The sequence below is a fragment of the Myotis daubentonii genome, chromosome 7 (assembly GCF_963259705.1).
Source record: "Myotis daubentonii chromosome 7, mMyoDau2.1, whole genome shotgun sequence".
NCBI lineage: Eukaryota > Metazoa > Chordata > Mammalia > Chiroptera > Vespertilionidae > Myotis > Myotis daubentonii.
In genome coordinates, this window is record NC_081846.1 from 46,009,011 (window position 1) to 46,022,218 (window position 13,208).

The 13,208-nt window shown below is 39.5% G+C and overlaps 1 protein-coding gene across 6 annotated transcripts in view; it reads right to left on the reverse strand.

Moving 5' to 3' along the window:
- Window positions 1-4,082: 4,082 nt before the first annotated feature.
- The window catches only part of PDK1 (pyruvate dehydrogenase kinase 1), a 36,273-nt gene continuing 27,147 nt past the window's right edge, over window positions 4,083-13,208 (reverse strand). For 3 of the 6 annotated variants that reach the window (XM_059704078.1, XM_059704076.1, XM_059704075.1), the window contains exon 10: window positions 8,365-11,186. In XM_059704078.1, the coding sequence (XP_059560061.1) occupies window positions 11,046-11,186 (141 nt within the window). In that variant the 3' untranslated portion in view covers window positions 8,365-11,045. Of the gene's footprint in view, window positions 5,083-8,364; window positions 11,187-13,208 lie in introns of those variants that run through there. The other 3 variants (XR_009453819.1, XM_059704077.1, XM_059704074.1) reach the window with 3 other exon arrangements.

Below are 13,208 nucleotides of genomic sequence, written 5' to 3' on the forward strand. Positions count from 1 at the left end.
CCCCTCAGTGCCCGGGACAATGCTCAACCTACTGAGCCACAGATGACTTTGCAGATTAGTTATCTTTGAGGAAATGGTGCTCTGTTTCAATTATTTAGTTTTAATGGCAATAGAGCAGTTCTCAATATTGTTCTAGTGGCTGGACAATACAAACAGTGCTGTTTTCAGAATACTACACATTTTTCAGAAAATCGTGAAATACTGGATCTAATTCCAACAAACAAAGTAGAAGTATTTTTTTCTAACAGAAAGTGGCTACTGTAAGTAAATAGTATAAAATCACATCCACAAAACTATGTTCAAGAAAAAGTATAAACAGAAATCCCTCTTTATTCCTATCACTGAGGCACCAAATTTATGAAAATAGAAGAAAACTTAATATTGAGAAGATTGTGTCTATCCATCACCTTAATTTTTATGATAATTTTTCCTAAGTATTTCAAAATTAGAACTAGGTTATTATATCGTTTTAGCTGACAGATGTCCCACCAAAGTATGATTTTAAATCACCTTTCTCAAAGGAGTCTGGATAGGTGAAGCAGTCATTGGCAGCAGACAAGGTCAAACAGGAATGTTACTTTTCTAAGTCTTCTCCAGCATCTCTTCTGAGGAAGTCATGGAGGTGTACTACTCAGGTCTCCCTACAAAAAAGAATCTACCAACCTATAATTCTCAATCCCTTCATCTTTTCACCCAGTCCCCCAGATTGGTAGTTAAAAATAGGCATGGGGATGTAAAGTCCAGCACAGAATATGTAGTCAATAATATTGTGGGCCCTGGAAATATCAGGGGAATCACTTCGTAAAGTATATGATTGTCTAATCGCTACGCTGTGCACCTGAAACACTAAAATTATCATTGAAAAAGTTAAAATTAAAAAAAATAAAAGGATTCCTGGCTAACTACCCAGCGTGAGTTAGCTGACAAGCTCCATCTGTCGGTGCCTTCAGGCTCTGCTCCAGCGTTTCAGCCAGATTCTTCCAGAGTAGCCCGGCCAGTGGCTGCGCGTGCGAGTGAGGGTACCGGCCATCTCTGCCCTGAATGGGATCCTCGTGGGCAATCTTTGCTGCCGGGCTCCTCATTACGTTAGCCACGACCATCAGACGTGCATCATGATCTGAGGCTCTCCCTGCCCAATACTGTTCCCTCCCCGGTTCGTCTCTAAATTGTGTTCTGGTTTCCTCTCAATAAATCTTTTGCCCTACAGCACTAACTGTCACAGCATCTGCTTCCCCAGGTACCCAGCTGATCCAACTTTTCTGCAGTGAGGGCGTTAATGAAAACATTAGCTGCAGCGTTTGTTCTTACTGACATGCATATACAGCATGTAGATGGCTGAAGTCTAGTACAGGGGAAAACTATTGGTAAATCTTTCATCGAACCTTGGATTGATAGAGCAGTGGTTGAGCTTATGAGAGCATAAACATGTTCCCATCATATAGGACTTTGAATTTGAAAAATTTATCAATAGCTTGAAGATGCTTTACATTTTTAAAAAATTACCCACAGCAGCAATGTTAAAAAACCTAATGACATCATTATTTTATAATACTGATACTAATGGCTATCATTTATTGAGTACTTACTACATGGCGGGAAATGTGCTAAGCATTTTGCATACGTTATTCCTTTTAGTTCTAGAGGCTGTAGTCTGAGTGATATTAAGTTTTGAATTAGTTATTTGGTCTTAAGAGTTTCAGCTTTAGCCAGGAAATACATTAGCACTGGATCTGGAAATTGATATGCTGGCTATAAAGTTAATGTATTCATTCAGATGTTAATGTATAATGGTGGCTCTTGGAAACAGGGATGTTGTGTTATTAGCTTAGTCCCGTGAAGTGCATATATCATAGGAGTGATTATGAACTTCCAACTACATTACTTATTTAGAAAAATACAATTTTCTCTATGTGAAAAAAAAATCCCACTTTTAAATGGGGGTTGGAAAATTCTGATACAATAAATCGGTCTGACATACCATTTCCAGCCATGTATTTCTTTTAAAATCTGACTCCTCCACAAACTTAGATATGAAAAGCATTATTGTTATACAGGGGGGTGTCAAGGGTGGGGAAAGTTGCCTGAGAATGGAATCAACATTATCAGATCCCAAAGCTGGGAGTGCCAGAAGCCAATTCTAGCATGGGCTGAATCATCTGGAGATGGCTGAGGGCATTTCCCCAAACCTGAAAAGGATGCATAAAATGATTGCTTGCTGCCAGACAGCTAAGGTCATCTTAATCTACATGTTATTGCCTCCTACTGGCCAAACACTTGAACAGCCATAGGCAGTTTTTCCCCCAATCTGACAATGGATTCTGTATAGCAGCCCTTCCCTTTGATGTGTATATCCACCTTGCCTTAGGAGAATTTGTGTTAATAAATAGCAAGGGGTCCTGAGACAAGAGAACTTAGTTCCTTTAGCTAAGTCTTCTCTGACTCCCCAAGATGCCTTTCAAAATTATGTTTCGTCTCTGGACTCTTGATTAATTTACACACAGTGCTTCTCCAGATTCCTGAACCCTTCTAGATGCTGGATCAAGAACCCCAACATATGGGAGCCCTGGCCATTTTCAATGGGGTTGGATTTTGTCAAATGCTTTTCCTGTGCCACCTGATACCTGTCATAGGATTTTTCTTCATTAGCCTGTTTATATTGTACATTACATTGATTGATATTTGAATGTTGAACCAGCCTTGCATATATGGAATAAATTCCACTTGGTCATGGTATGTGCTTCTTTTTATACATTGTCAGGTTAAGTTTAATTTATTTTTTTTTTTTGAGATTTTGCATCTAAATTTTTGAGAAATATTGGTCGGTAGTTTTGTTTTTGTACTGTTTTTGTCTGATTTTGCTGTCAAAGTAATACTGGTTTTATAAAATAAACTGTAAAGTGTTCCATCATCTCCTATTTTCTGAAAGAGATTATGTAAAATTGCCATTAACTTCCTTAAATGTTTGGTAGACATTTCCAATGAAATCATCTGGGCCTGGAGATTCCTTTTTTTGGTTAAAGTACAAACTGGATTTCTTTAATGGTTTCTTTAAAAGACTAACCAGATTATCTAGCTCATTCTGGTTGAGTTTGGGTGTTTTATGGTTTTCCTCTTTGAGAAATTTATAGTGTATGAAGTATTTTATACTCGGGATTTAACTATAGACTTGTTAATCATGAATCTAAACCTTTTCTGAATACAATGTTGGGGGGTTGGTTTGTTTTTCCTTCTTCCACCCTAAATCTCTGATTTTATTGGTTAAACTAGGGGCCCAGTGCACAATTTCGTGTACCTTGAAAGGAACTTGGCCCATCCTCTGCACTCCCACCAGGACCCACCCACTGAAGCCCCTGGTCCCCTCTCTGCCACACCCCCCCCCCAGAGTTACAGCCCCCCAGCAGCAGCGAATCCTGGGGCCGAGGGAGCCAGACCCATCACCGTGCTCCCTGCCCCCCGCTCCCATGCAGTCCCACAGTCGCTGGCCCCACTCACACCTGCTGATGGCGTAGAGTGATTGGGGCTGGCGCCAGCAGCAAGTGAGATTGGGGCCACCACCGTCAGCAGGTGCGGGAGGCAGCTGCTGGCCCCAATCACCCCTCAGGAGCAGGGGAAGGTGGAGAAGCCCTCAGGGGCAATCGGGGCCAGCAGCCACTGCTCACACCCACTGATGGCACCAAGCGATTGGGACTGGCACCAGGCACCGGCAGCAGGTGCGAGCAGTGGCTCTGGCACCAGCAGTGGGTGTGAGCGGGGCCAGCGCCGGCAGCAGGTGCGAGCACCGGACAGGGCCACAGTGCGCAGGAGCAAAAAATTTTCAGTAACTACCAGAGGCTTGCCCCAATGACAGTGACTGGCACCCTATCTTGGTCTGGCGCCCCCACTCATCTGCTCCACCATCCTGCCGCAGCCAACACCCACCATGTTCCATGCTCTGTCACCTGCTGCCAAGGCCTGCCATGTTCCACTCGTGCCCCCTGGTGGTCATCACACGTCATAGCAACCAGTCATTTGGTTGGTTGTTCTGCAGTTTGGTCTATTTGCATATTCGGGGGATATATATATATATATATATATATGTATAATTTGCAGATTAAAGGTAAATGACTCAATTTTTATGATACCAAAATCCCAAGATTATAACAAGGGTTTTACTTGAAATCATATATGGAGTCTAGAAAGTAAAAACCTTCTTCAATAAAGTATTTAAATAATACTTCAAATTTGTATTTTTATGTTTATAGCTGAATTGGTCAGGGATAATATGGAAGACACACATGAAGTATTCTGAATAGGAGATTTGGAGCAGGGAATTGATTATACAAATGGTAAAAAACTAAAAGAGCAAGAGGCAATTATAAAGTAATCCAAATATTAATAATTGCATGAACATAATTTCTCAGTTCCATCCAGGGCTGCAGAACAAAAGGGAAGACATGTTACAAAAACCTGGGTGTGACGAGAACACGTGGCTGGTGCCGGGACCTCCAAGGTGTTGTGCTCAGGGTTCTGGGGGCATTAGGCGCTGGGATGCCGAAACACTCTGGACACCAATCTGTCTGTCAAGTGATAACTACAGAACAAGAGCGACAAGCAATCAGTGACGCAGTAACCCATTTCAGAGAAGACATCAAGAGCCACTGTTGAACAGACATAAACCTGAAATAATATGTTACAGAATTCACAACAAAGATATAGATGGACAAGAGATAATTCAGCTGGAAAGTTACAAATTGAAAGTGAATGCAGATGGTGACTCATACTCATCATCAGAAAACTACTAGTACAGATTGAGCTCAGGGCCTAGTACATGTGTGGGATGGGTAATTCAGGTTACTTTTGGACAATATTGCAAATAGAAGCAGCAGAATAAATCATGCCTTCCGATGATGAACATTTAAGGAAATGTATGTACCCATTTTACATACCTAGCATCCAGGAGTGTTTCCTTTCATGTCTTTGGGTTGTTTTGAAGAATGTCTTTGTTTGTGGTCTTTATTTTATAGAGTACAGTGGGTAGCTTAGTGCCTGCAGCAATAACACTGCAAACTGCAGTAAATCAAATTCACTTCATTTATAATGCTTCTGAGAAAAAGTTAGAGAAAAACATAAATCTTATTTCCTTTATAGCAAGTAAAATTTCAGATTGTGTTTAATATGATACTCAACAGGAAAAAAGGCCGGTTGTTTACACTGACCGGTAGTAAAAGCTGTCTTTTATCTTGTTAGAGGTTCTTGACTATAGTACCACAATGTTCCCCCCTTCTAAGGACAACCAGAGACTCTTCCATTCGACTGTGTTCAGTTTTTACTTGAGAGTCATTTTCTGGGTGAACTTGTCATAGCATTACACAGAGCACCCCTATAACTTTCTCTTTGAATTGAAATCAAGTGCTGCTATCTGCTGAGTGGAAATTAACAGTGCATGCAGTGTGCCATCTAAAAAACACCCATTATTAACTTTATTCCTTTAGAAAACATAGGTCTGAAGCGAAAACAAAAAAATAGTTTTGCCTATTGTAATTAAGTCACAATAATCTTCCATGATTTGGGACTGACTTGTGTTTTTCATTATAGAAATTCAAAATGGTATCATTTAATGTGGCTTATGAAAATGTCAATTATCTAAGGAGCTTCCAAACTTTCTAAAAATGGGATCCAATCAACTGAGTGACTCTTAAATGATATGGGGAAAGAGAAATTTAATTCTATGATCTAGAAAAGCCATCTGAGTATGCTGTTCATATGTTGTCTTTTTAGTTGCAGTGTTTGAATACCATAATGGAGGACATCTAACTATAAGACAATGGCAAACATACTGTGGCTTTTTATATTTGAGTTAAATTTTTAAAAGCCCTGGCTTCATAAATGTTCCCTAAAGGAATTTTTCATCTTTTTAAAAATTTGTCAACATTTCAATTAAAAACTACCAAATTTCTGGCAATCGTCTATGTGACAACTATAGAAATTATACTTCCAAACTTTCAGAAAGTAACTCCTGAATGAAGACAACACTCAAATGGAAGTTTCTCTGGTTTATCTACTACAATAAAAATTGTATATTTTTGCTCCAAAGTCTCTAATTTGACCGAGTAAAATATAGCTGTCCTATTCCTCGACATAAACAACAGCTTTTCTAAGACAAGATAAAAAAGCCTGAAGTTTTGTAGCAAAAACTGCCAATCTTGTCCTTTGCAGTTAAAGTGGTTAGTGTTGACTAAAGGAACGGGAAGACTCTAGTAAAAAGGGAGCAATATAATCTATAATTTTTTCCAAACATGTAAATGGAACAAAAGGTGCAATAGTTTAAAAATGCCAGAAATAAGCAACAGTGAGGTATTCTTTGTTGACACACTATAGCATTTTTTCAAGCACATTTGGCTACACTGTAAGAAAGTTAATTATTGCAGCCAAAAGTTAATCAAATATGATAAAAAGTTCCTCCAGCAAAAGCCATGTTTGCAAATGAGCTATCTCAATCCTGATTATTCATCTGTGAAAATGGCACATTCATGTCACAGCAATTGAAGACATAATCTGAAATTGGGTGACTGATTTCTGACTTCCTCTTTGATTAGCTCTTCACAGGCCTTTTCAAAATCTATATATATATAAAAGCCTAAGCGACCATTAGGACTGAACCACAAGAATGACCAGTCAACCAGTCACTATGACATGCACTGACCGCTAGGGGGAAGACACTCAATGCAGGAGCTGCCCCCTGGTGGTTAGTGCACTCCCACAGCCAACTTCCCACAGCCACTCCCCCCGGCTGGCTGGGACCCCTGATAGGCCTCGATCCAGCCAGGCCGAGGGACCCCACCCGTACACAAATTCATGCACCAGGACTCTACTTACTTATTTAGTGAAAAGTTACTCGAAGAGCACTTAAATACAACCTTTCAAAAATCACACAACAGTGCCGGGAGCCGGTCCATGCTTGCTGTTTAAAGGGATCTGGCATATATGGCATACTGTTCTTAATATGTTTGCTCACCTTCTTGGCACTATGTGTTTTAACCAAGGTCACCTCTCTGAGAAAGGTTGATTCCCCAGGTAGGGATTTTCCCCTGAAGTTAGGGAGGGACTAAAACCTCTTAACTAAGTGCCAGGCGGGTAATTAATCACTTTAACTACGAACAATCATGCTTAAGCTACATAATCTTTACTCCCTGGAATGGAGATAAGAAACGCCCTAACCTTTGGAATAGAGATTGATAGGATTGGAATCAACTGGTATAAATACAGATGTAACAAGACAGAACTTAGAAGACAGAACCAAGAGACACAGAACCTAGACACAGAAACTGGCCACAGAACCTAGAGACAGAAGAACTTCACTGGAGAGAACATGGCAAAAGATCCTGGACAGAAACTGGAGACAGAACCTAGAGGCAGAACCTAGAGACAGAACATGGCAAAAGATCCTGGACGGAAACTGGCAACAGAACCTAGAGACAGAACCTAGCAAGAGAACCTGGCTGAAGATCCTAGAGACAGAACCTGGCTACGGAACCTGGATAGAGCATGGCAAGAGAACCTGACTAGAACCTGGCGACTGAACCTGGCTGGAGAACCTGACTAGAACCTGGCGACTGAACCTGGCTGGAGAACCTGGACAGAACCTGGCTGGAGAACCTAGCAAGGGAACATGGCTACAGAACCTGGCTGGAGAACCTAGCAAGAGAACATGGACACAGAACCTGGCTGGAGATCCTGACCAGAACTTGGCTAGAGATCCTGGCTAGGCTGCTGATCAACTGAACGCTGTCTCTGTGTCATTCCTTCTTCGCCGACTCCGTCCACACCTTTGGGGACCCCTGGACTGCTGGGGTTGGACCCCAGCACAACAGCCCTGACCGGTTTGGCTCAGTGGATAGAGCTTTGGCCTACAGACTGAAGGGTCCCAGGTTTGAGTATAGTCAAGGGCATGTACCTTGGTTGTGGGCACATCCCCAGTAGAGGGTGTGCAGGAGGCAGCTTATTGATGTTTCTCTTTCATCAATGTTTCTGACTCTCTATCCCTCTCCCTTCCTCTCTGTAAAAAAAATCAATAAAACATTTTTTTAAAATCACACAACATATTCATTCATGCAGTAAGTCATGGGTGGATGTTTGGATAATGAAAATCTAGTATAACTCATATCTTAAAAACCCTCCTCTGTCTTTCTCCATTAGAATAATATGCATTGGAAAGCTAAGTTCTAAACACTTCCTCTAACTGAAATTAGTGAAGTTTAGTGCAAGCCACCTAGCTACAACTTTTTGAATTTTACAGAATGTTGACCCTTGATGATGTAAAACTTTTATTTGAAAGACATTATATTTTCAAAACCCAAACTGTCCCAATTTAATTTTCAAAATAAGAATTGTTCCATGTTTTCAGTTTATTGCCATTCACAACACATTTTATAAAATAACCCGGTAGACTTCCACTTCAACATCTTCACAGTACAAGAAAGTGGTTGCTATTAAGTATGTCTAAAGACAGCCAGTATTTTGAGTATAGGGCAGAATATTTTTGCAGTTCTTCCTAAAAAATGTTGCCACATTCATTAAATGCCCATGTTATAAAAACCACTTAGTATCAATTCCTATCCTTCAGTATATTTTCATATCTACATAGCATCACATTAAATGTTAACGGGCAAAAGAGTAAAAAGACCAAACACATTTCAGTTTTTAATGATTTAAAACCAACTAGCAAAAATCTTCCCTCCAAATATTTTTATATGTAATTTTCCGTCCATTACCACAATAACAAAGAGCCATTATACTTTAAAAAGAAGCTAAAGGAAAAGATTTCACTTTTCCTTTCAAACACGATTTCTTAGCTATTAAATATAGAGGTAAAACTTTACACATGGGTTTAAATTGGGGTGGGTGAGAAGAAGAATCATAAGTAAAAACATCAAGTTTATGTCAGTAGTACAAACATCTCCTTTAGGAAAGAAAGTAGAAATTTTGATTCAAAAATTCTAAAATATTTTGTCATTACAAGAAACGTATATTTTTTCTGGGGTCCTGAGGGCGATGGTGGGTTGGTAGGTGGGGCTCCTGAACTACTTTTTCGCTCTCTGGTGGAGGCATCTGCACAGCTGTGGACGGGAAGCAGCCAGAGCGCGGAGGGATCCCGGGCCTGAGGGGAGGAGGCCAAAAAGGTCACCAGGCGGCTGCCTTGTTTTAGACGGGCTCCTGCTACTGTCGCCTCCCCATTGCCCTCCGCCTCTCCCCCCAGAGCCCGGACACCACAGCCACCGCTGCCTCCCAGGCACATTGCACTAATAACATCATCTATTAGCGTACCCTATTGTTTTTCACAAAATCCATAATAAAGGAACAATAGGTTAGGCAAAAGATCTTTTTTTCCAACATTTTCTCAGATTTGTGAATTAGCCCCTGCAAAAACACCTCCAAGAATCATCCTCGCTCCAATCAGGGTTCTAGACTAACTGCCCTTCAGCATCCCTCCCAATTTACAAACTTATATAGAATTGTTAAACTTACAGAATGCTTTTGAGAATGAAGTGTTTCAACTCAATGTATTTTCCAGATAAAGTCCCCCCATTTAAGTAGCAAAGCTGTTCTTCAAACATTTTTAATCTTACTTTAACATTTATTTTCAATGTATTTCCTTGTCCCCTTAAAAGAAGATGAGGTATCACTAAACCGTCTCCTAACTTCCTGGTCTCCTAGACCTGGCGGCTGACTGTGGCCCACAGACACAGCCTGGGCCCCAGCTCCGATTCTGGGCAACTTGGGCCACACTCTTGAGTTTCAACACAAGGGTGACACCACCTGCTCTGTGTCCCTTTGTTTTAAAGCCCAATAGAGTTACTATAATATTCCCAAGTACCTGTAGATTATAAATTACCATGCAAATGCAAAGGATTGCTGTCATAAGCCCCAACTGGCTTTTTCCTGATAACAAAGTCTAGATATTTCTTATAAAGTATATGTTCTTTGCCAAGACGTGCGTTTATGGTTCTGATCCTTCTGTTACCTACTATTCTCCAGTTGTCATTTTGTCTCCTGTTTCAAATTATGCTTCCAAGTGCACCAGGCTTGAGATTCAGTTTGTCTCTCCTACCGTCTAGAAGTCTGACCTTTGTAAAGGTAAAAACTAAAACCTAAAGATCTCTGTTCCTTTAGTAAATGTGGTATCATCATTACTCACTTCAAAAGAACGATTCCCTAAGTAGGTGATGCATCAGACTCACTGAGGCAGCATTTTAGGAGAGTAATTCAGTATGTCTGGAGTAGGAACCAGAAAAACTCTTTCTCAAAAGCTCCCCCAAGTAATCTCAATAATCGATGGTTCAGGTTTTGGGACTCACTGTTTTGCCTACAATTTCTTCTCCAGAATGTTAGCTGCTAGTTAGTTTTCAGGATAAAAATTTCTCCTCGTGCTAGTCACAAGCACACTCAAAGCAGACTGCCCTCAATCTAGGCTCAGATCCATAGGGAACTAGTCATTATAATCCTTTGCAATAAAATTTTAAAATAACTTCAGAGCTAAGATAATGCATTGAAGCTTTAAGGTGTGTGCATCTATACTAACAGGACAACTGTTTCTGCTTTACTTGTAGTTAGCACTTCATAGTAAACATGAAAACCATCTTACTACAGCTTCCTTTACTAAGTAAAGGAAGGCAGAACTCCTGCCAATAACAGGAAAATGGCTAACTAGCTAATCAGTATTACTAAGAAAATGTTCCAGCAGACACAAATGAAAAATGAAAGGTATTTTACAAAACCACTCAGCTTCCTGTAGAAACCCAAAGAAGTCTACCATAAAGGGGAAAGTTGACCAAAACTACAGTTGTTTAAAAATATGTTCACTTAACTGTGAAAATATAAGTGTCAAATAGGTACAGTTTTATCCTTGAGGAGGTTTAATAGGCATAAACGGAATTCAGTTTTCATTTATTCTATCCAAATAGGTGTGGAAAGGACATGAAATATTTGGTATAATATAGTTCTAAACACCATCCCCTCCAAATTTAATACAAAAGCCACATTTGGATTTCCTAGGGGTCCAAGTGTGTCTAGGCACTGCGGAACGTTGTCATGTCCTTTGGTTCTCTGCTGGGGACACACCAGTCATCAGCTTCATGGATGGTTTTGTAATGCTTCCAGGCAGCTTTGTTATACACTGGGAGTTTTTCTATTGATTCTGTTGACAGAGCCTGAAAGAAAAGCAGGACCTAAGTCTGGCATGTTTTTAGAATCCAGTATTTAAGAAAACATACAGTGGCAAAAAGATGACTACATATTAAACAATACTATATTGGCTATGAATTTTATTCATCAGAACACTGTCCCCACATGTTTTTAAGTAGAATACATACTTGAAACGTATTATTGACTGGGTTTATGGCACTGCCTGGTGTGCACGTTGACTGAATTTGTTGCTTGCGGTAATTGTCCAGGCAGCCTGGATGCCACTGGGTTGAAATTTTACACAAGTCTAATAGATGCCTCTTCTAAGACATGACCCAGAACAGAAGTTGGTTCATTTAAAAGTCATGTAAGTATAAAAGCACAAAAATTGACATATGACAATGGTACAATCACTTAATGAACTCTATTTTAATTATTTATTAGAATACATTTTTTCAGTATAGTCACTGTACTTTAAAAAATTCAACATAATATTATTATCAATAAATATAAAACTATGTCTAAGGCCTCTTGGCTTTCACATGAACCATTCTTGGCCCTGGGTTTGACCCTCTGTCTTTTCCTCCTGCCACTAGCGCCACCAATTTCAGTTATAGCACATGTGTTTCTGCATCATGCATAAGTTCATGTTTCCAACATATCATTGCATTAATTCACTATTCTTTTTACCTTCATGTAAATTACTGGAACTTGAAATAAACTATGTTCCTCATTATCTTCTTCAATAGAATTTCACACTTAATTTTACATAGGCATTCCCCAAGATGTAAAAAATATTGAACTATAAATTTCATTCTAATAATGCTAAGGAAGGTATTTAACATTGATGATTTTAATGATTCTATAAGACTTCTTGTCATCTATTTTTTCCAAAATGGAACTAAAACCCTTACACCTATATATTCTCTTTGTGCCAGAAATGCTAGCACCACTTGATCTTATAGACTGGATCAAAGATGTTACATTTAATGATAAGAATATTGCCTTCATGTTGCCCTTTTTAAGTTCCTTACAGTTGAGATGGTTTAAAAAAGGAAAAGAGAAAGAATTATTATCTTGAAAGAATTTAACCTTTTCAGATAAATGTATTTTTTCCAATACAGTCTTCAGCATTTCCTGTAAAACAGGTGCCATCTAGTGGCCAGAATAAGAAACTAGCACCACTAAATAGGTACCAACATTTTTAACCAATTCAGTGGATTGATGGGGCTGTGTCCTCCACCCCTGTACAATATACTGATCTCTGCATAAACACGTAGAACATCCAAGGCCAATAGGCTCAGTGCCTCTGCTCCCACCAAGTGAGCTACAGGCTTACCAAGAGTCTCCTGTGCTTGTTCCCAAATCCGTTTATGCCATGTTATTTGTCATTGTAAATACATAATCCAATCAGGTATCACTTAAAGCAGTGGTTCTCAACCTTCCTAATACAGTTCCTCATGTTGTGGTGACCCCCAATTTCATTGTTACAAATTGAACATAATTAAAGCATAGTGATTAATCACAAAACAGTATGTAATTATATATGTGTTTTCCGATGGTCTTAGGCGACCCCTGTGAAAGGGTCATTCGACCCCCAAAGGGGTCGAGACCCACAGGTTGAGAACCGCTGACTTAACGTGTTGCCAAAGCGGGGAAGGGTTCTTTGAAAATTAAGATGAATATTTTGGAAAAACTCATGAAGGAAAGTCACATAAAAATTGCTGTCAAATCAGAGTCAGAAGACATTTTTAAAGGACTGCATACAAATAAAAAAGGATTATGCACTTGGTTGTTTCTTTTTTAAAATAAACTTCAAAAAAAATGCCCTGTACACCTTCCGCAAGGAAGATACTGAAACTGCAGACCCAAAGAAAGGCCTTGGGCAATAGATCAAAAGATCAATGCCCATTCATGAGTTTTATGTTAAAATTAAATTTATAAGACAAAACTTTTTATGATTCCCCACTTTAATCCAACTTTTTAAAATTAAAAACCATAGTCCTGATCATTACATATAAGCATTTCTTTTCCTAGAGTCAAGGAGA